Source organism: Varanus komodoensis, unplaced genomic scaffold, assembly GCF_004798865.1.
Source record: "Varanus komodoensis strain SLA01 unplaced genomic scaffold, ASM479886v1 scaffold33, whole genome shotgun sequence".
NCBI classification, from domain to species: domain Eukaryota; kingdom Metazoa; phylum Chordata; class Lepidosauria; order Squamata; family Varanidae; genus Varanus; species Varanus komodoensis.
Genome location: NW_025335817.1, coordinates 4,374,775 through 4,394,770, shown reverse-complemented (window position 1 = coordinate 4,394,770; position 19,996 = coordinate 4,374,775). Strand labels below are relative to the sequence as shown.

The following is a 19,996-nucleotide window of genomic DNA, read 5'->3' as shown; positions in this document are numbered from 1 at the left end:
GGACTCTCGAGAGGCTTCTCCAGCACTACAATCCAAAGGCCTCAATTCTTCGTTGCCCAGCTTTCTTTATGGCCCAACGTTTTATAGGTAGCCATCCTAATCCTAAGGTTTGCATGGCTTTCATTCTGTGTGGGGTACTCGAGCTAAGTGCCCTGCCTGTTCACCAAACTTTACTGCATCCTCAGAGAAAGAAAAACACCCAAACGCGACTCCTTCTCTCCTGTAACCCGGCATAATCAAATGGGTAATTCAACCTGCCAAATTTTTTCCCTGCTGGCAAGGCTGCTTGCTTTTTCACAGCTACAGGTGACAGCCATCCATCCAAGAGGCCACGGTTTTCCTCCTCGATGCCAGAGTGCCAAATCGCTTCTGCATCTGTTGAACTTCTGTCTGGTTGACAGGTTACCCATGAATCTTGCTCAAGGAACACCACGGGAAAATAAAGGGCAACAATCTGGCCCCTTTGGTTGCTGCCTGCCTCTGAAGCTTGTTTCGAACAGGCAAATTCAGGCTGGAATGCCATCCACACGCTCGTGCGTTTGTGCGTGTGAAAGGACGCGGGAGTGAATGGCGCGCGCGCACGCGTGCGTGCGTCTTAACGCGCACTCGGCTCTGCAGAGTCGGCCTGTGCAAGGGCTGCCCCTCTCCCCACGTCAGGCCGAAGAAGCCCCTGCAGGGACGGGCAGGGCGACGCGGGCCTGTCCCTTTAAGGGGCGGGAGAAGCGTTTCCAATCCCGGCCTCGCCAGCCGCTCCCACATGACACTTACATCAGCCGCAGCAGCATCCAGGACCCGCCGTCGAGGTCGGGATCTCCCCCCGCCCGCCCGGCCGGCCTCCGCCATAAGCCAGCCCGGCCTTCCTCCTCCTCCTCCTCCTCCTCGCAGCCATGTCCGCCGGCCAAGCCTACAACGAGGAGAAAGGGGGCTCCTCCAGTTTGGGGGAGCCTGAATATGGGCACGATCCGGCCAGCGGAGGGATCTTCTCCTCGGATTATAAAAGGTGAGGCTTGGGTGCGTGTTGTAGGGGGCGAGCTCTTGGGGAAGGAGGGCAGAGGCCGGCGGGGGGCGCTGCTCGCCCTGTGCCCGCATGGAAATGCGCCCCCTTTTGCTCCGAGGGGGAAGCGCGGGAGCGGGGAGGGCAGGGCAAGGCCGGATGGAAGCACCTGCGCGCTCGGATTCATTGTGCCCAAGCCCAAGCCAAGCCCAAGCCGCGCGCGTTGCTATCAGGGCCGCTCTGCTCCTCGCCCCCGCCGCGGATGGGCGTCGGCGCCGCCCCGCCGCCGGCTGGAGGTGCACGGCTTTGTAAAGGATGGCCCAGATCGGGCGTCTCCTCCGGGGGGGTCCTCAGTCCCCACCTCCATCTCCGGAATGACGCGGTCAGCCCTCTGAGCCAGGCTGCGCCCCAGAAGCGCGGCCTGCAGGCCAAGCAGGTGCCCGGAAAAGGGCGATCCTTGCAGCGGGTCTCCCAGCTACGAGAGGTTCTCCCCCAAGCCCATATTACTTAAGTGGTGGGGGGCGGGGGGCGTCAGAAAGGTGGATCCGGCCGGGATGGGCTAGGGGGTGATGCACCTGTCTGGAAAGAAGCCACGCCCCTTAAATGTAGAGGTGTGGTGAGATGGGATTGGATGGAGGAATGCTCTCTGCTTGTGCTCAGAGTTGCTCTTTTGGCGATGGCAGATTCTAGTATTGCACTCGGAGCCGTAGTGGCGCTCACTGTTCGGGTTGAGCCCTGGGCTGCGTGGATTTTGCGCCTTCATATCTTCCAGTGCTGGTTTGGGAATGTGCTATCTTCTCCCACTGCATGGGAGGCTTGTAGAGGCCGAAGTCACAGCGAAGGCCGCAGTGTCGGTCGCTCGGTTGCTCTCTGTGGAAGTCAGCATGGACTGACTGAAAATTGCACTTGCCTTGGAGGAATGGGAGTTCAGGAAAATGGCTTTCCCTTAGGTTGCAGTGCAGTCACAACATAATCGAATAGATGTTGTAGGAGGAACTGTCAGGTTTGAGTGCCGCTGGAGGGAGCTTCCATACAGATGAGGTTATGAGAGGCAACCGGTGGGCTGGACTGGCTTGCTATTTAATCAAAATCAAGATGCTCCCAAGTGAGATGGCCATCCAGATGGCTGCCCAGTTGTGCCCAAATCACCAGAGCAGGAAGCACCACCTGTCAAGGGTTCCCAGGTTCAGTCCCAACATGTCCAGGTAGGACCCCAAAAGACTTTGACCTGAGACCATGGGAAGCTGCTGCCGGTCAGTGCCAACGATACTGGCCTAGGTGGATCAAAGGCTTGGTGCAGTACAAAGCAGAAGCACCCTTTGAGTGGTGGATGTTACATGTCTCAGATGATACGGAGCTGCCGCCGAAAGTGGCGCCCCGTCCTCTCAAGACTTGTAGCAACATGTGGGATTGTCTACCCCAACCTGCCATTATATCATTAAGTCATTTACTTCCCAGGGTCTTCCACTGGCAACCTAAGACGTGTAGCTGTGGGTGTGGAACGTGCAACATCATGACATTGCAACATGGGGCAGGGAGAGTTTTGCAGCAATGCATGGAACTCCACTCAGAGGTTTCGTGAAGGTTTTGCGGACTGGCTAGACTGTTCATCTGAAGCTGTGGAGCATTCCCTTTCTGGGCCCAGGGCTTGGAGTACCATCTTTAAATCTCTATATTGTATATTTACTGGCTTGCTACTTGGATATCCTGCTTTTTCTTCAAAAAGTCCGACACAGTGTACATGCTGCTGCTCTTCTCCATGTTATCCTCACAGCAACCCTGCGAGGTAGGTTAGGCTGAGTCAGTGACTGACCCAAAGCCACTCAGTGGCTGAGTGGAGTTGAGAACTTGGATATCTTGAATCTCAGCTGGTTTTCACTGCAGCTGCTCCTGCATATGAAAGATCCTGGGCATTGTCATGGTGCACCTAAAAGCAGACAGAAAAGGGCCTTTCACTACCTTATCCTTTTACTGTTTATGCAGAGACTGAACCCAGAATTTTCTGCATGCAAAACAGGTGTTCTACCAGCATTTGGTGGTTCTGAGATTTCACTAACTATTGCCTGCACATATTTTTTCCCAGTGATGAGAACTAGAAACTTGTATTTTTTAAATACTGTGGGGCAGTTGGGGATGCTGAATTCTGCACTCATCCTGCAGCTGCACTAGAGGAAGACTGCATGGTACCCTTTTGGTGTCTCGGACTACAACTTCCAGAAGTCCTAGCCAGGATGGCCAATGCTTGGAAATTACAGGGGTTGTAGCCCAAAACATCAGGCAGGCATCAGGCTGCCTAGCCGTGACCTATGCTGTGATGTTTACTCAGCATGTGGGTATGGGTGAGCTTTGAACTTAGCCAATTTGTTTTGATTTCAAACACTTGTGGGTGAGTTGTTTCACTGGCGACACTGTTTTGCACACTGCTGCTCTCCTGGATGCTGAACGTCCAGCTCGGCTCCTCCATAATTCCACCCCGAATTTAGATTTCTCACCTTTCATTGCCTCCGAGGCTGCGCCTGGGAGAGCAGGCCAGCCCCTTCCACGGTGTGGGTGAGGACTCCTCTGGTACATTGGACAGCTCATTGCTCGGAGGCAACCCACGCTGGCTGGCTTCGTAGTTCCTCTGTAGCAAACGGAGTGGCGTTTCCCTTTTCTCCAGCCTTTCAGGCTTCCGCAAGAAAGCCAGCTTCCCTTATGGAAGCGAGCCCTTGGCATTCGGCACCTTTCCCCTCCACCTGACGTGATTCGTATTGGAGACAGTCTGTTATTCATTCAGCCAGTGCCGTGTGCTTGCCTTTGTTTTCCGTGCCTCCAGCTTTTTACAGCCCAGCCTTCTTCAGCCTGGTTGAGCCAGCTGGGAGTTGCAATCCCGCACATCTGGAAGGCACCTTGTTGAGGAGAGCTGTTGTAGACCGGTGTGGATTGGTGGTCTGGTGTTCTAGATAGCCGGCAGCATTGCCGATTCAGCTGTCTGTGTACCTAGAAGGGAAAGAGTATCACAGTTCTTCCTGGCTCTGATGGATTTTGATGTGTTTCTAGGCTCTGAACCCCCAACTCCTCTGACAATCCAGACAGGTTAGAGCCATTAAGGAAGCCTGTGTTCTTTTATTGAACCCTCGATGGATTGATTAAAAGATGGATGACGCCATAGCAGTGAATCATAACTATGCTAACACTGCCTTGGCATTTGTTTGCCCTGTTAGGGAGCCCAGTATTTAATCCTGGGCTGGTTCACACAATAACCTCAGCCCACTGTGGTGTGTCCTAGCAGCTGTTGTATTTAAATAGGTGCCACTTGATGACAGGGTCAACAAACCACCTACAACCCATGGGCTGCTTTTGGGTTGTGGGTGGTTTGTTAAGTGTGGTAGCAACCCACTCTTGGCAGGTTCACACATCATGATAAGCCATGGCCCATAGGCTTGAAATTTCCAACAACCTCCAGGCAGCAATGAAAGGGAGGTAAAAGCCTGTTGTTCTCAGGCATCCATCTGAAGGGGTGGCCGCTCAAAGACCAATTTAAAGTGATGCAAACCCAGGAGAAGAGGCTGAAGTGGTATGTCAACAGTTAGCTGCAGACAAACAACCACACAGATAACCCATGCTGGTGATACAGATTTCTGTTTGATGGCATGCTTGCATCCAAATTCGATTCTATAAATATATCAGCTTACCTATGTGCAATTTATGCAAATTTGTACCCTCTTTTTTTGTTTTGCCAAAATTGTCTTTTCTTGATCTCTGCCTCATGGAGCTTACTAAAAAAATGTGAGCAGAAAAGGTGGGGGGAAAGAGGGAGGCATTTAGTTTAGGGGCACACCCCGAGGCTGCATAACCTCAAAGAATCTTGTCACATCTTCAAGGCTGATACATATACTGTGGCATAAGATCTTATGGACTAAGCACCGATTCATCAAATGTGTGAAGTCATGAACATGTAGACCATAATAAACTAGTTAGCTAGTCTTTAAGGTTATACAAGATTCTTAGCTGTGTAGTGTAACAGCTAAACTGCTCTGAAAATTGGACTATGGCTTAGGATGTGGGCTGAGATCCTGAATATGCTTCCTGTGGAACATGCACAGGGAAGATTGCTTTGCAAAGGGTTGTCCCAAAGGCATTGGGGAAAAGGTCCGATCTGAGCACAGACTGAGACAAATTTCACCCAGGATTGTCTATTTGTGGCAGTGCGAGGAAGAGCCGCTGGTGGGCCAAAACAGCTCCCATCAGTCCTAGCCAGCATAGGCATCAGTGAGGAATCATGGGAATTGTAGTCCACAACACCTGGATTTGCCCACTGTAAATGAGGGAGTCCTAAATCTTCCATCATGAAATGACCTTCTCCAACCTGAAGAACTTGAGGTGATTTGGACCACAGACTTCCAGGGCAGCTGTTGACTGGCCGGGCTGATTGGGGCTGATGGGGGCTGGAGGCTGACCTAAGCCAAAAAACGTTACAATACAATCATATACCAGTGGAGAGCCAGTGTGGTGTAGTGGTTAAGAGCACGGGACTGGGACTCAGGCGATCCGGGTTCGAGTCCCCACTCGGCCATGGAGCCAACTGGGTGACTTTGGGCCAGTCACAGACTCTCAGCCCAACCTACCCCAGAGGGTTGTTGTTCTGGGGATAAGATGGAGGAGGAGAATGATGTAAGCTGCCTTGAGCCCTTGGTAGGAAAAAGGCAGGACATAAATCGAAGAAAAAAAATACATCAACGGATTGAGTTCACTGGCGCTCATTCCCAGATAGGTGGGTATAGGATTGCACCCTTAGATCATGCTTTCTCTCAGCCTTCCCTCACCCATCTGTGAGTTGGGAATGATCCTGGGCTGCCTGCTAGGGCTGTTGTAAGTCTCACTGCAATATAATGCACATAAAATATTTTGGATGCTCAAAGCACAACACAGTTGGATTTGTTTGGTGTAAGGATTTGTTCTTTTGCTGAGGGAAAGTCATATTCAGTTGAGTCTGTTACATGTGGGGGCACTTAAAGAGCCCCGTGGCCTAATGGTTAGATCAGGCTTGCTCAGTCTGGTGCCAGCCAAATAGCTAGCAGAGTGTTGGCACGAAGAGCGCAGCGGTCCAAGCTCTGCAAGGCCGGGGTGGGAAAGTGGAGTTGCATTGCTAGGCTAGGGCGACCTGGGCTCAAATCCCCACTGGCCTATCTCACAGGATTGTTCTGAGGTTAAAATTGGATGGGGAGAGGGTCGAACCATAAACACCACCAAGTTCTCCAAAAATGTTGTCCTCAGGCTTTTATTATTAGTAGTAGTATTGCAGCTACTCCTAGCATACCTGACATTGCAGGCTGGAGGCTGCACGACCTTCTTCTGCCGAAGCAAGCCCCCGATTGCATCCTGACGCGGGCTTTTGTCCAGCGCCTCGGAGAGAGGTAAACCCCCAACCTGCGCTTCGCCTTTCAGAGCGTGGGCGGCGCTGCGTCTGTTCCCCTCCCCAGGTGGCGCCGGCAGCGGGGCAGCGCTTCTGCGCGCGGCCGCCAGGTGGCGCTGCTCCCGCCTCGGCGGCGGCGTCTGGCTCCGGGGGCGAAGAAAGCGAGGCGAGGGACGGCGCTCGGCGGCTGCTGCGCGGCGGAGTGGCTGCGAACTGCCCGAGGACACGCCCCCGGCGCGGCGAGCCAGCGAGTCGAGCGGGGACGCAGGAGTTGCCGCCGCGGGGACTTGCTAACGTGGCTGGCTGGCTGGCTGGCGGAGCCCGAGGCGGCCCCTGCGAGGGAGCAGCCCGGGGGCGCGGGCCTGGCGCCGAGCTCCCTCCCTCGCCCGCCCGCCCGCGCCTGTGCAACTTGCAGGGCCGTCGGGGCCCGGCGCTGCCCGGGGACTTCCGCGCCTTTGTCTGGCCGCGGCGGGCGACCCCAGCTGGCGGAGCAGCCCCCGGCCCGGCCGGCCCGCCCGCCCCCGCGGCCATGCAGAAGCTGCTGCAGCAGCTGCCCGCCGGCGCAGCCAACTTGGTGAAGTCCCCGCAGGCAGGCGCGGGCGCGGAGGCCAAGAGCCCCGTCCTGGCGCCCGACGGCGCGCAGCAGACGTGGTACAGCACGCTGGAGGGCGACGAGCTGCGGCTGCTCCGGGCGCCCGAGCCGGAAGCCGCCCCGCAGCGGGAGAGCAGCCTCGACGACAGCGTGGCGCAGCCGCTACGGTAGGGCAGGTCGCCCGCTTGGAGGTGCCGCGCCGGGGGCTTTGCCTCGGGGCCTTTTACTTCCCCTTTGCTGTACTTGTGTGTCGCCGCTTCCCCCAAGAAGCCTGGGAAAGCGTGTATAAGGCCCTCTTTTATCCTCACAACAACCCTGTGAGGTGGGGTAGGGTGAGTGTTCCTGACCGGCCCAAGGTTACCCGGTGAAATTGCTGGTTGAGTCTCCATGGTCGTTTACAAACACTCTGACCAATATACTGCATGGCATCCCTTTCAGGTCTGGCGTTCAAACTTATTTTTATAATGTTGCCAAATGTGAGTCGTGCTTTAAGGAATGGACGGGGGCAACTCGCTGCCTCGAGGAATGTCCATTATCAAATATCGGCAAGGCGGGGTGGACGCTAGTTTAGGCAAGGAAAACGGGTGTGTTTTGGGGGAGGGGGGATACGCCAATGTTTTTGTAAAAGGGTGAACTCCACTCCCTGCTCTCAGGTATGGTTAACATGCTTAGGAATGGTATGGCAAGGCAGTTGCTGGTGTAGTTATTCTAGTTTATAATGCGAGCCCTGAAAGAAAATAATATGTGAAAGGCAGTAGCTCTACAGAAAAAAACTGTGCTTTGCTTTTAATAATGCATTTGTCCCAGCAGACACCATCTTAGTTTTGCCATTGTGCAAAAGAGGATGTCTTTTTAAGGTGCTTTTTGCCACCTGCAGTCCCTTTAGTATTTATATTAAATATCTTAATATAAGAGGCTCCTCCGTTAATTGGATGCAGAGTTTTGGCTGCACAAACTATTTTTAAATGGAGTAAGCTAACCAACTGATGGACTAGGGATGCAATTCTAAATGTGTTTATGGGAGAGTAAATCTCATTGAATGCACTAGTTAATTTCAGGTTGCTGTTTTAAAGGAACAGGCTCATTTCTTGTCTTCTGGAATAGGAAAGGGGTAATAGTATGTCATTCGTAGAACTTTTAAAGACTTGCTTTGGTGTCCTCCCCTAGTCCTTTAGAGCTGAGGCCATAAGATGTCTTGAAACCCTAATTGTCGGGTTTCTCTTGCTTGTATCCAGTAGCTCTTTTTGAGCTTTCTTAGGCTTTTGAAACCAGAGGCACTGGTTCAAATCTTGCTGCTCAGCCATGGCTCAGAGGTGTTGATAACTCAAAAGCTAGACTGCCTTATATGGTTCTGGGAATACACAGAAGAAGAAATACAGGCATTTTGTCTTGAGAAAAGTGCTGTAAAAAGAATAATGAAGGCAACAATAGGTAGGAGCACTGGTGGCATGCCCAACCAGAAGAAGAGGGACCTGGCTGGGAAGCCCACAGACATGCCGGAAAAGGATGAATTTCTGTCTCCATTCTGTCTCCAAACTTCCTGCCTTGGTTCTGAGCAGAGGAGGGTATCTAACTAGCATGACAAATAGTTCACACCAGGCTACGAATCTCATTTTTTTCTTGCCTTGAGATGCTGTGCCACTGACAGACTCTCCTGAAATGGATTCTAGGTGGAGCTTAAGCTGTGTAGCTGATTCACACATTCGAATCATTGGTTGATGCTGCTCTCAGAAAAAGGCATGTGTGAGGACTGAGTCCTTGTGCCTCCATGGAGTCAGAGAGAGATTCATGCTCTTCACTTGTTAGTCGCGAAGTCGTGTCCGACCCATTGCGACCCCATGGACAACACTCCTCCACCGTCCCCCGGAGTCCATTCAAGCTCACACTAACTGCTTCAGGGACTCCATCCAGCCACCTCATCCTCTGCCGTCCCCTTCTTCTTTTGCCATCTATTGTTCCCAGCATCAGGCTCGATGCCAACAAAAGTGGGTGACTCTTTTGTTTCATATAAAGTAGCATGAAAGGGTCCCTTTTCTCTCTGTTTTCTGCCCAGATTCCCTGGCCCTGTACCATCTTGACCAGGCATTACTGTTTGTGATAAGCTTGGGGGTAAGGAATTGCAAGGGAGGCTTAGAATAGTAGAAAAGTAGAGCGGGAAGAAACCAAAAGGTCCAACCCCCTGCTCAGGGCAGGGCTCTCAAGTTAAACCATCCCTCTCACATAGCTGTCCAGCTGCATCTTGAATGCCTCCAGTGTGGAAGAGCCACCACCTCCCTAGCTAACTGGTTCCATTGGCATATTGCTCTCTCAGTCAGGAAATTTCTCCTGATCTCTAGCGGGAACCTGGCTTCCTGTAACATGAGCCCATTACTCCATCTCCCGCACTGTGGGATGATCAAGAAGAGATCATGGCCCTCCTCTTTATGACAGCCTTCAAGTATTTGTGGAGCACTATCACGTGCCCCCTCAGTCTTCCCTTTTGGGGGCTAAATGTGCCCAGTTCTTTCAATCTCTCCTCATAGGGCTTGCTTCCAGTCCTGGATCATCCTGTCTGCCTTCTTCTGAACCTGTTTTCCAACCTGTCTGCATCCTTCTTAAACGGTGGTGCCCAGAACTGGACTCAGGACTCCCGATGAGGCCCCGCCAGTGCTGAGTAAAGGAGAGTACAGCCACATCACCTTGTTGACTCATTTTCAGCTTGTGATCTACAGCAGGCTGGGTGGGGCAGCAGCCTTAACTCAATCCCTGCCAGCGTGATGGATCCAGCTCCCCCTCTTCACCCTCCAAATAGGGGGGCCAAAGAGGTGTGCTCAGAAGCTGCAGGAGGTATGGGGCTGAAACAAAACGGGAAGGCTTTAAAGCGAAAATGGCTGCTGCCGAGGTGTTTCGAACGGCCTGTTTGTCTTTCCCCGACTGTGGTGGGTGGGCTTGTCCCTGGGGGAGATCACCAGCTGGCTGCACGGGGTTGCAGCCAGGCGGTGAATGCCAGGCATGGACACAACCATTGGTGGGGCTGAGCGCAGGCCATGCGCTGATGTTGCTATAGCATCTGCCTCGGAGCCATGGCAGTTTCTTTCCTTTCATGCTACTGTGAATGAATTCCTGATGGCGATAAATATTTCACAGGCTGCTGTGGGTTTGAGTTCCTTTTGTGCAGGCAGCTTTCTGGGATCAGGTTTCCTTTGCTGCCTCTCCGTGTCTGGTGTCTTTGCTCTTTCGGTCATCACAGGGCTGGGGCAGCTGCTGGTGGGGAGCAGAACAACGGCTCCTGTATGCCAACCTGATGCCAGTGATTGGCTAGGAATTATGGGAGTTGTAGTCCAATACAATTGGAGGGCACTAGGTTTCATTCTTGGGCCTTGGGTTTAGCAAGAGATCTTTTCTCAGGCCTTGTAACAAAGCCAGGGGTCGTCACCATTTCTGGCCGTTTGGGGTTTTGCGGCACCTGTCTCCTACCATTTTGCTTTAGTGCTATCTGCTGATGTTTGACTCTAGCTTTTGTGTGTGAGTGTGTGTATGCACAAAGACAAATAATGCATGCACATGAGAACCATGTGTAACATACACAATCCTTTGCATGGCCTTCCCTAATCTGGACTCCTACTGAAGTTTTGGACCAGGAATATATAATCTCTAGCGAGTATATGGAAGGCGCCAGATGGGTGAGGACTGATGTACAGATTGGAGTGGTGATGAGGGAAGGTGTGCAGGGTGCTTTGCGCTTGGAGAAACCTTAATACTTTGGAAGTTGTGCTGAAGCCCAGGGAAGATCTAGAAGTTGTCCAGATTTACATGTGGCCTGACAGCATCTGTTTGTGCTTTACACCTTGCCTGGAGTCTCTCGAGATGGTACAGAGGAGACCTCTCAGGGCAGCAGAGGGTCAGAAACCGCAGCTAGGAATGGCCCAAGGAAAGCTTTAAGTCAGGGGCATTGAACTCAAGGTCTGTGTACCGACTCAAGCCTGCCTAGAGTCACAATACAGGCATTTCCCAGATGCTGCTTCTCCCCACAATATTTCCCAGCTTTTTGCATGTCCCCTCCTTTGGTTTTTTTTTTCCTTCCATTTAAAGTTTTTGTATGCCATCCCAATTACTAAAAAAGTCTGTGGGTGGCTTACAAAGGGCAAACCAAAAAACAAAACCCATAACCACAAAACCCATCCTAACCACTTGAAATACTTCTCCTGAGGCTTAGCTCCTAAGGCTTAGCAATAAGAATGTCAACATAAAATACGCTGGTGTTTTGGGTACTCTGGCTCTGCCGCTGTTTGCTTCAGCCCTGTCTCCCCAAGAGCTTCTCCTAGATGAAATTCTGCTCTTCTGGGTGAACGACATGCAGCACCCTGACTTCAAGGGCTTCACGTTGCGAAAGGATGCCTCCCACCTCATTCCTTAGTCATACATGTTACACAACATCTAGGGGGAATCTGCTGAAAGGTCTATTCCTATTTGTATGAGTCTGGTGAGGTGGAGGGGATTGTGACTAAGGTGATGGAGTGGTGGCAGGGGCCGTTCCTCGCATGCTCCTGCCAGCTTGATCCTACAACGGGGGAGGCCTGTGTGGTGTGAGGCTCAGTGTGTGAGAGGAATTTGAATCTCCACTGTTCCTTGAAGCTCTGGGTGAAGTTGAGATAACAAGCGGAGTGATAGAGAAGCATGCGTATTACCTTGGGCTCCTTGGAGGAAAAGTGGAACAAGTAGTTAGGAGCGGAAGCAACGAAGCAGTGTAAGTATGGTTGTTTCTGTACTTGGAGTGATTATTTTCAGTTTGCTGCAAGCAGGACTGCCTGTTAGCTGAGAGATTTAAAGCTCTGTGAAGCTGCTGCGTAACAGCCATTCGTGAAAGAGTGTATTAGCTATGTAGGAACTGATCTGCGGACGAGGCAGAAGGCTACAGTTAATTCTCTGCTTACAGAACAGTTTAATTCTGCTGCCAGTTCGTCTTCCAAAAACCCAGTGGTGAGGGTTTAATAAATAGGTGCTATTTATTCTTAGTGTGCCTAGACCCTGCCTTTTCTCCTGGGAGCTCAAGGGAAGTACAAACCATTTCTCCTCTATTTTATGCTTGGAACAACAAGCCTGTGAGGTAGGATAGGACGAGTGTCTAGCCCAAGATCGTGGGGTGTAACGTATTGCTGGGTGAAGACGTGAACTTGGGTCTCCCCTGTTCGAGTTCAGCATCCTGCTGCACCGGTGGAGGCATTGACAGACGACCACAGACCCACTTGCATGCCTGTGATGAGCTTCCTCTGTCTTTGTGCAGACATGACGATCTAAAGGAGATGCTGGACAGTAACAAGGATTCGCTGAAGCTCGAGGCCATGAAAAGGATCGTCGCGGTGAGCGCCTCCTTGCAACTGGGCCCTGGTCTGGGTGCCAGCTTGCAGCCTCCTGCCCAGTTCTGCTGCTGCTGGTCTTTGCTCGGGGTGCTTTTCTTTCCTTGAAACCCGCTTGGTTGCAGACCGCTGCTACGAGTGGCATTGTCCCTGTTGCTTAAGAAGCAAACAGGAACCTCCAAATTCCAAAAAAGTTGACCCGAATTCCAAAAACTCGATCCGAGGCCTCCATCTGGAGTATCGAGCCAAGCACCTAAGGCCATTCATGCAGTTGTTGTTGTTGTTGTTGCTATTATTATTATTATTAGAACATTTCTATGCCGCCCCTTGCCGAAGCCTCGGGGCGGCTTACAACACAATAAAATACAATACAATACAATACAAAAATAACAATATAAAATTAAAGTTAATAATATAAAATAAATAAAAAATATAAACGATATAGGTGGTTAGGCACCGTAGAAGACCTGGGTCGCCTTTTTCATATGTTGCTGCAACTGCTGTTCGCTTGAAAACACGGAAGTGGCGCACACGCTTGTGCCATGGCCGGTTGTTTGAAAAATCTCACCTCTCGAGCCCCATCTGGTTCTCCTCCTCCGGACGACTGGGCCAGTGGTGCAGCAGCTCATCCTGAGCGTCCCCAGGAGGTGTCCAAATGCAAGCAGCTGTGCTGAGCCCCCACTTCATCTGTGTGTGTTATATGGCTGGGTTCAGGCAAAACAGAGGCTCTGAATCCAACAAGAGTACCTCTGAGCATGTGCTCAGCCCAGGAATTTGTGATCAGGATCAGAAGAACCCTCACTCCTTTCATAGACAAAAGCATTCACTTCCACTTGGTTTTTCCCCAGGCATTCTTTTCCAGCGGTTTATTGCTGGGGAGAAGCCTTTTAATTGTCGCCAAATACAAGCCAGAGGCAGAAGCCCTTTCTAGACTGCTGCAAAACAGCCAGGGAGTTACCAGAAGTTCTTGACTGCCCTTCTGTCCTCCTCTGACTTAAACTAACGGAGGTGGGCCAATGCCAGCAAACACAAATAGAGGTGGTGAATAGTGGGGGAAGGTACTTAAAAAAGAAAGAAGGTATTTAACAAATGCAGGTTTTTTGACAAGCTGCCTTCTGCTTCTTCTCCTGTTGCCCAGATGATTGCCCGAGGCAAGAATGCATCTGATCTCTTTCCAGCTGTGGTAAAAAATGTGGCTTGCAAGAATATAGAGGTAAGTAGTTCTTGGTCAGAGGGGCCGATGCTTTTGGAGCTGGTGGAGATGGCCGAGGTCCAGCTGCCAGAGGAGAGTTGGGGGCGCCCAGCTGTGAGGATCCACCCGGAGGCCCCTGCATTGTAGTAGTTTGGAACCAAGTAGAGGACGTTTAATTTCCCCAGGTTTTTAGACCGCCAGTTTCCTTCTTACATGACTTATGCTTTAGATCAGGGGTCTCAAACTCAACTTACCTGGGGGCCGCTGGAAGTAGAGTCTGGGTGAGGCTGGGCCGCATCAAGGATTCCACCACCGCGGTGGTGGTGGGCCGCTCATCCCGCCGCTGGCCCGGGCACCGCCGGCACTTTGAAGGCCGCAGGGCCCCTCCCCCTGCCCCCCCTGTCCCAGCAATTGGCCCGTGGGCCGCGGGTTTGAGACCCCTGCTGTAGATCCACCCTGCTGCCGGTTTTTACTCTGGTTTTGTTCCATTTTAAACTTACAAAGTTTTCTGTTACGTCTTAATCGTGTTGTATGTTAGGGTATTGATTTTTGTGAAATGCCCAGAGCTTTGGCTATTGAGAGATGATGCAATAATAGGTTGTTCTAGTAATTTGTCCAGCCTAGGATTCCTGGATGGTCATTCCCAGCCAGCATGGCTGGAAGCGGCTACCCTAGGCTGAATGGTCTCATCCATATGGATGGTGAATCAAGATGGTTGCTGTCTTTAGTTATTATATTTCTGCCCTGCCCATCAGCACAAATGACAGAAGAGCTTTCCCAGAGGGCTTGTTGTGGTTCCCGAACGAAAAGTTAGAGGGCTGTTTAAACCGATACAGCAGCGTAGTTTGGTTGTATGAGCTCTGAGCCAGGAGATGCCTGATTCAGATCTTGGCTCAGCCACGCGAGTGGAAATGGGTGAGCTGCTCTTTCTAAACCTCACCCCACCTGCCCCAATCCCAGCCTGTAAGGAGGCCTACCTTACACTGATGTTGATCCCTGTAAGTTGCAGGTGGTCAAACAGGAGCTCTGGCTCCAGCAGCAAAAATTGTGGGGAGCATCTGTGAGAAACTTAAATGAACAGAAATAATGAAGCCTGGGAGCAAAATGGCAGGTGGTTCCAGGCAGGTTACTGGAAGGTACTTGGCTCAGCTCGCCCTCCAATTCTGCCAGTGCTTTTGTCCCTCTGTAGAGCCATCATTGTAGGGCTGAGAGCGGTCGCGTGAGTTTGGGGGAGGGTCTGACTACTGGAGCTGTGTGTCTGGCAGGTGAAGAAGCTGGTGTACGTCTATCTGGTCCGATACGCAGAAGAACAGCAAGATTTGGCCTTGCTCTCCATCTCTACCTTCCAGCGAGGACTCAAGGTGGGCTGCTACGGAAAGCAATGCGACTAGTGGCTTTTTTCCCTTGGCATCTGATGAGGGAGGGTGGCCGCGTAACATCCGTCTCAGGGGAAAGGTGGTGTGACGGGCAGCTTAAGCTGTTTGCTCAGGGTTGAGGGATGTGGAATGTGAGGAGGGGCCTGTCTCCTTGCACTTTGTAAGGCGCTGTGGACACCAATGGAGCTACAGAAGTGATACTTTATAGGGCACTTGGCAGGAGAGGAGACAGCAGTATAAACATGCCGCTGGCGCATGCTGCAAATGCTCAAGTTGCAAGAGTGATTTGAGGGTTGCTTTACCCCAGAAAACCCTTCCACCGAGGGTCAGGTGACATGGCAAACCATGGCGTCTCCTTTGCGGGGACAGAAAGCTTAAATGGCTGCCAGGGTGCGCTCACGCTGGCCACGGCTTAGATGATGGTGGCTGTATATTGATTGTATGAACCCCCCCGCTGCTTGATTGGAACGGAGATTTGGCCTCCGCAGGAAGGGATCCCCTCTCAGCAATTGGCTTCTTCATTTATTGAAAGAATTTTATCCTGGCCAAAAAAGCTCCTGGAGCGGCTTACACACAGTTATTTATTTTATTTTATTTTTTGTTTGTTTGTTTGTTTGTTTGTGAAGGGTGGGTCATAAAAGCTTTAAACAATGTCTCAAGGCAATAATACAATAAAATAAGTTCCAGCAACAAATGAGTTAGGAAATGAGGCTTCCTTACCCCAAGCATTATAGTCTAAAAGGCTTATCTTCTCCCCCTGTCTTGCCCGCCAGAAGGACTGCTGGCAATGGTCAAGGAGTTTTGATGGAAGGGTGTTTGAAGCCCCCCCCCCCGGTGGGAATCTGCCCCAAGTTCTGATGTCCATACCTAATCTCCTCTTTTTCAGGACCCCAATCAGCTGATCCGAGCCAGTGCCCTCCGGGTTCTCTCCAGCATCCGCGTGCCTATCATCGTGCCTATCATGATGCTAGCCATCAAGGAGGCCGCGTCGGACATGTCCCCATACGTGCGCAAAACGGCCGCTCACGCCATCCCCAAGCTGTACAGGTAAGTGGGAGTAAAGCCCTGTTTTTAACACCTCCTTTAATACCTCCACCAGGTGCTGGCTATCACAGAGGCTGGCCTGTCTCATTCACCCTCCTGCTTTCCACAGGGGCTAGCCAGATGTCCTCGCTGGCTGCTGCCCCCCAGCAGCCGCTGCCCCCCTGATTCTGGGGATGGTTCAGTAGCCACCGTCCTCCTGAATGCGTTGTCCAAGCGGGTGGCCATCTCTCTGTCTCGCGATTGCGAATTCCACAGCCAGACTGTGCTTGCAAAGAATTACTTTTGTTTCTGAGTCCTGAACCTTCTGTGCATCACCGTCATGGCCCCATTGTCTCCCACCTGTAATATCACGGGAGAGGGACAGAAAGCCACCCTCTCTGCTTTCTCCCCCTCACGCGTCATCGTATACACCAGGTCCCCACTGCTTGCTCATGCTTTTTCTACACAAAAAAGCATGAAATACTTGTTTTATTTCCATTCTGCCCAGGGTGGCTCACAGCAATGCGTACAATTACAAACCACAAGTATGCGTACTAAAATACCACATAACATTTCAATTTGCAAGTATTGCAGACAATTTCAAGATTGGAACACAGTTTCAGTAACAATACTAGATGTGTTTAAAAGACAGCCGAGATTTGTCATTAAATGCCAGGGAGTAGAGGGGGACCTTAAGACACGACGGGGTTGGTGTCAGGCCTCCGTGGGAAGATCATTCCATAATTGGGGGCGCCCTTGTTTCTGTTTTCTAAGCCCCTCTTGGAGGCGGCACCCAGAGGAAGGCCTTGGGTGGATAATATGACTGGGTGGAGACAGGCCAGGAGAGATATTCCATCAGCTATTGCCAACCCAAGCCCCATAAAGTTTTGTAGGTTAAGACCAGTACCTTGGATCAGGCTCAGAAACAGCAATGCCAGCAGGCCAGAATTGGCGTGATCCGTTCAGACCTTCTGCTCCCAGTTGTTAGTATTTTGGGTGCTGCATTTTGCCCAAGCCGCAGCTTCTGATGAGTCTTTCGGGGTTGCCCCATGGTGATTCCACCATAACCTTTTCTCACATGCTGCTCCAGCTCCTTGATAATTTTGGTTGTGTTTTCTGCAACCAGAATTTCTTTCAAACTCTGCAACATCCTTGTTGAGTTGTTTATCCGTTAAGACCCTTTTGCACAGTAGAGTAACTTCCGTCATGAGTATACAATTTACCGCATGATTTTTGTAGTCTTCAGAGTTGCTTTTCCTGGAATCCAAACACACAAACAGTCCTCCAGCACAACTTATGTTAGAAACTGTGCCGTAGTTTGCTTTTTATCTTTCTGTCCTGCCCTTAAAAAGGCAGATAGATGCACACAGGGCTCAGCCTGACAATCATGTCATAAACATTCATGTCTGTTTTTGTGGTGATACCTCAGGGGAGATGTTGCTCCCCCTTGAAAACTGTGAGCTCATGACTGAGTGGAATTTGAACCTGGCGCTCCCTGACCCTAACTGGGAACTCTTAACTGCTATGCCACACCAGCGCTTGAGAGTTAAAAAGTGTGTCAGTGGGAAGCCAGTGAGATTGCTTGTGAAGCACTTGGAGAGCTATTGGATGGTACAGGAATGTAATCAATGAAGTAAATAAACTAGAGCTTGGCCTTTGGAGAAAGGTTTCCAGATGTGCCCTGACTAGCTGGCTTCTGCAGATGTGAAGCAGGACAGACTAATAGCAGTGCAAGGCGGGGGAGGGTTTTGGGATATGAAGATGGCACTGCAGCTTTGGATTTATATGTCTGGATCTTGGTCGCCGGTCATGTCTCCTCTGTAGCGTGCACTCAGCTTTGATGCTGACCAGACACACAAAGGAAGGAGGTTTTTTTAAAAGAGCAGAGCCTTCCTAATGTCTTGGAAACTGATATTTATTTTATTTTATTTTTTATTTAAAATATTTTTATCCCATCCTATACGAAAAAACGTCCCAGGATGGCTTACAATGATTAAGACAATAATAATTACAATGAAACAGTAATAATTACAATAATAAAACAAGTAAATAACACCAACAAAAATGCGACTGTTGATATTAAAAACCATTTAAAATCCCTTAAAATGATGGGTAAATAAAAAGGTTTTTAAGAAGGTTGTGATGGGTGGGGTTGTAAGTGGGCAGAAGAGAAATTGGGAACCTGTTTGAAAATGTAGATTCCTTGTATTCTGGAGATGTGTGTGTGTGTGTACACGTGGACTTTTTCGCCATTAACAAAGTTCTTCAAGGAAAAGAAACGGGGCAATGGGAACGTGCAACAAAATGTTGCAGTGGGAAGTGTCCCTGCCCAGTGCCCTCTGTTTGTGTGCTCCTTTCCACCCAAATTTTGTTTCTCCCCCCTCCCCTCACAACAGTCAGCCGGCTTTTTCTAATCACTGAAGCTGGCCTGTCCTTCACGAGCAGCGTTGAGGTATGTGCTTCCGCACACTGCAGAGTTCCACGAACCTATTATCTTCTGCCTCGTGTGCGTGTCTGGTGCTTTTTGGCTGCACCTTTTTGACACTGTGTTTGTCTCCCTTTCAGCCTTGACTCAGACCAGAAAGACCAATTAATTGAGGTCATTGAGAAACTGCTGGCAGATAAGACAACTGTGAGTGAAGCTGATATCTCTGAAGGGTCCGGGGTGTGGGAGGAAGGTCAAGAAAAACAAACCAAGCAACCCCTGAAGTATCTCGTGGTACTGTACAGATAAACAGCTTTCTTATGGCAGATGTTTTAATCAGCTGAAATTATAACTGCTGATAAACGAGAAGAAAGCAGACTATACTAAGAGCATTGGTGTTTAAAGTGCCACCGGAGTTTTTCTAGTTGCACCAGTCTGCCGTCCCGCTGGAACGTTCTTTTTGAAGTGTCTCTTCCCTCCTATTCCACTGTCCCCAAGGCTCTCACCTTGCTGAGTTTCCCAAGCAGAGAGATCAAGTTTAACCTCTGAAGTGCTGCTGGGGATTGTAAAGGATGTCGCTTCCTACTCTTTGCTAGTGTCTTGACGCTAGCTTGGAGCTTCTGCTCCCTAACAGATTGGAGCCCTTGTTTCTTTCACCTGAGTAAGAGTGGCGCAAGTTTCGTTGCCTCACGGGTGCACTTCTCTGCCTGCTTCTTGTCCTCCCAGCTGGTGGCCGGCAGTGTGGTGATGGCCTTCGAGGAGGTCTGTCCCGAGCGCATTGACCTCATCCACAAGAACTACCGCAAGCTGTGCAACCTGCTGATCGATGTGGAGGAGTGGGGGCAGGTGGTGATCATCAACATGCTGACGCGCTATGCGCGCACCCAGTTCCTCAGCCCCAATCAAAACGTGAGTGAAGCAGCAGGAAGCGGGACTAGCCCTGAGCCAGACTTCTCCCGTCTTCCGATGTTTTGGACCGGCGATTTCTGATCGCTGGCCATGTTGGCCAGGGTGGATGGGAGTTGAGTTCCCAAACGTCTGGCTAGCATTGCCCAGCTGTAGGGTTTGTCTCAGGCTGGAGACAATTTCTCCTAAACTGGGCATGGACTGAAGGTAGATCTCCAGATGTTTGGGACCCCGACTCTCCGAAGCACCTGGCCAGTAGTCAGGAATGCCGGAGCTGAAGTCTGAAACATCTGGAGATCTTCTTTCCGCCCAGCCTTGAGCAGCACTTTGTCCAGTCGCTACTTCTTGCCATATTTTGGGAATGGGATGGTGAAGAGGGCAGGGCACCCTTCCGGGAGTTGAGCAACGAGCCCTTTACGCCTCCCATTCCGTTGTGCCTGCCAAGGAGTCTCTTCTAGAAGAGAGTGCTGAAAAGGCTTTCTATGGCTCTGAAGAGGACGACTCGAAGGACGACAAGGCAGAGCCCACGTCCCTCGTGAAGCGCAAGCCTTATGTCATGGATCCCGACCACCGCCTGCTCCTGCGCAACACCAAGCCCCTGCTGCAGAGCCGCAATGCCGCCGTGAGTCCTTCCCTGTATATCCTTTCCTCCATGGGGAAACAGACAAGAGGAACTCTCACTCTGGGCTCCTGGGAATGCAGATTGTAGGACAGAGATGGGGAACCTCAGGTGTGTTGAGGTTCTCCAGACGGCAGT

The 19,996-nt window shown here is 51.0% G+C and overlaps 1 protein-coding gene across 3 annotated transcripts in view; it reads left to right on the top strand.

Moving 5' to 3' along the window:
* The first annotated feature begins 887 nt into the window (after window positions 1-887).
* The window catches only part of AP3B2 (adaptor related protein complex 3 subunit beta 2), a 45,009-nt gene continuing 25,900 nt past the window's right edge, over window positions 888-19,996 (top strand). Inside the window, exons 1-8 of one of the 3 annotated variants that reach the window (XM_044438752.1) lie at window positions 888-1,000; window positions 12,245-12,320; window positions 13,456-13,530; window positions 14,775-14,870; window positions 15,772-15,932; window positions 18,474-18,540; window positions 19,060-19,242; window positions 19,685-19,861. In XM_044438752.1, the coding sequence (XP_044294687.1) occupies window positions 888-1,000; window positions 12,245-12,320; window positions 13,456-13,530; window positions 14,775-14,870; window positions 15,772-15,932; window positions 18,474-18,540; window positions 19,060-19,242; window positions 19,685-19,861 (948 nt within the window). Of the gene's footprint in view, window positions 1,001-7,328; window positions 7,420-9,789; window positions 9,808-12,244; window positions 12,321-13,455; window positions 13,531-14,774; window positions 14,871-15,771; window positions 15,933-18,473; window positions 18,541-19,059; window positions 19,243-19,684; window positions 19,862-19,996 lie in introns of those variants that run through there. The other 2 variants (XM_044438753.1, XM_044438754.1) reach the window with 2 other exon arrangements.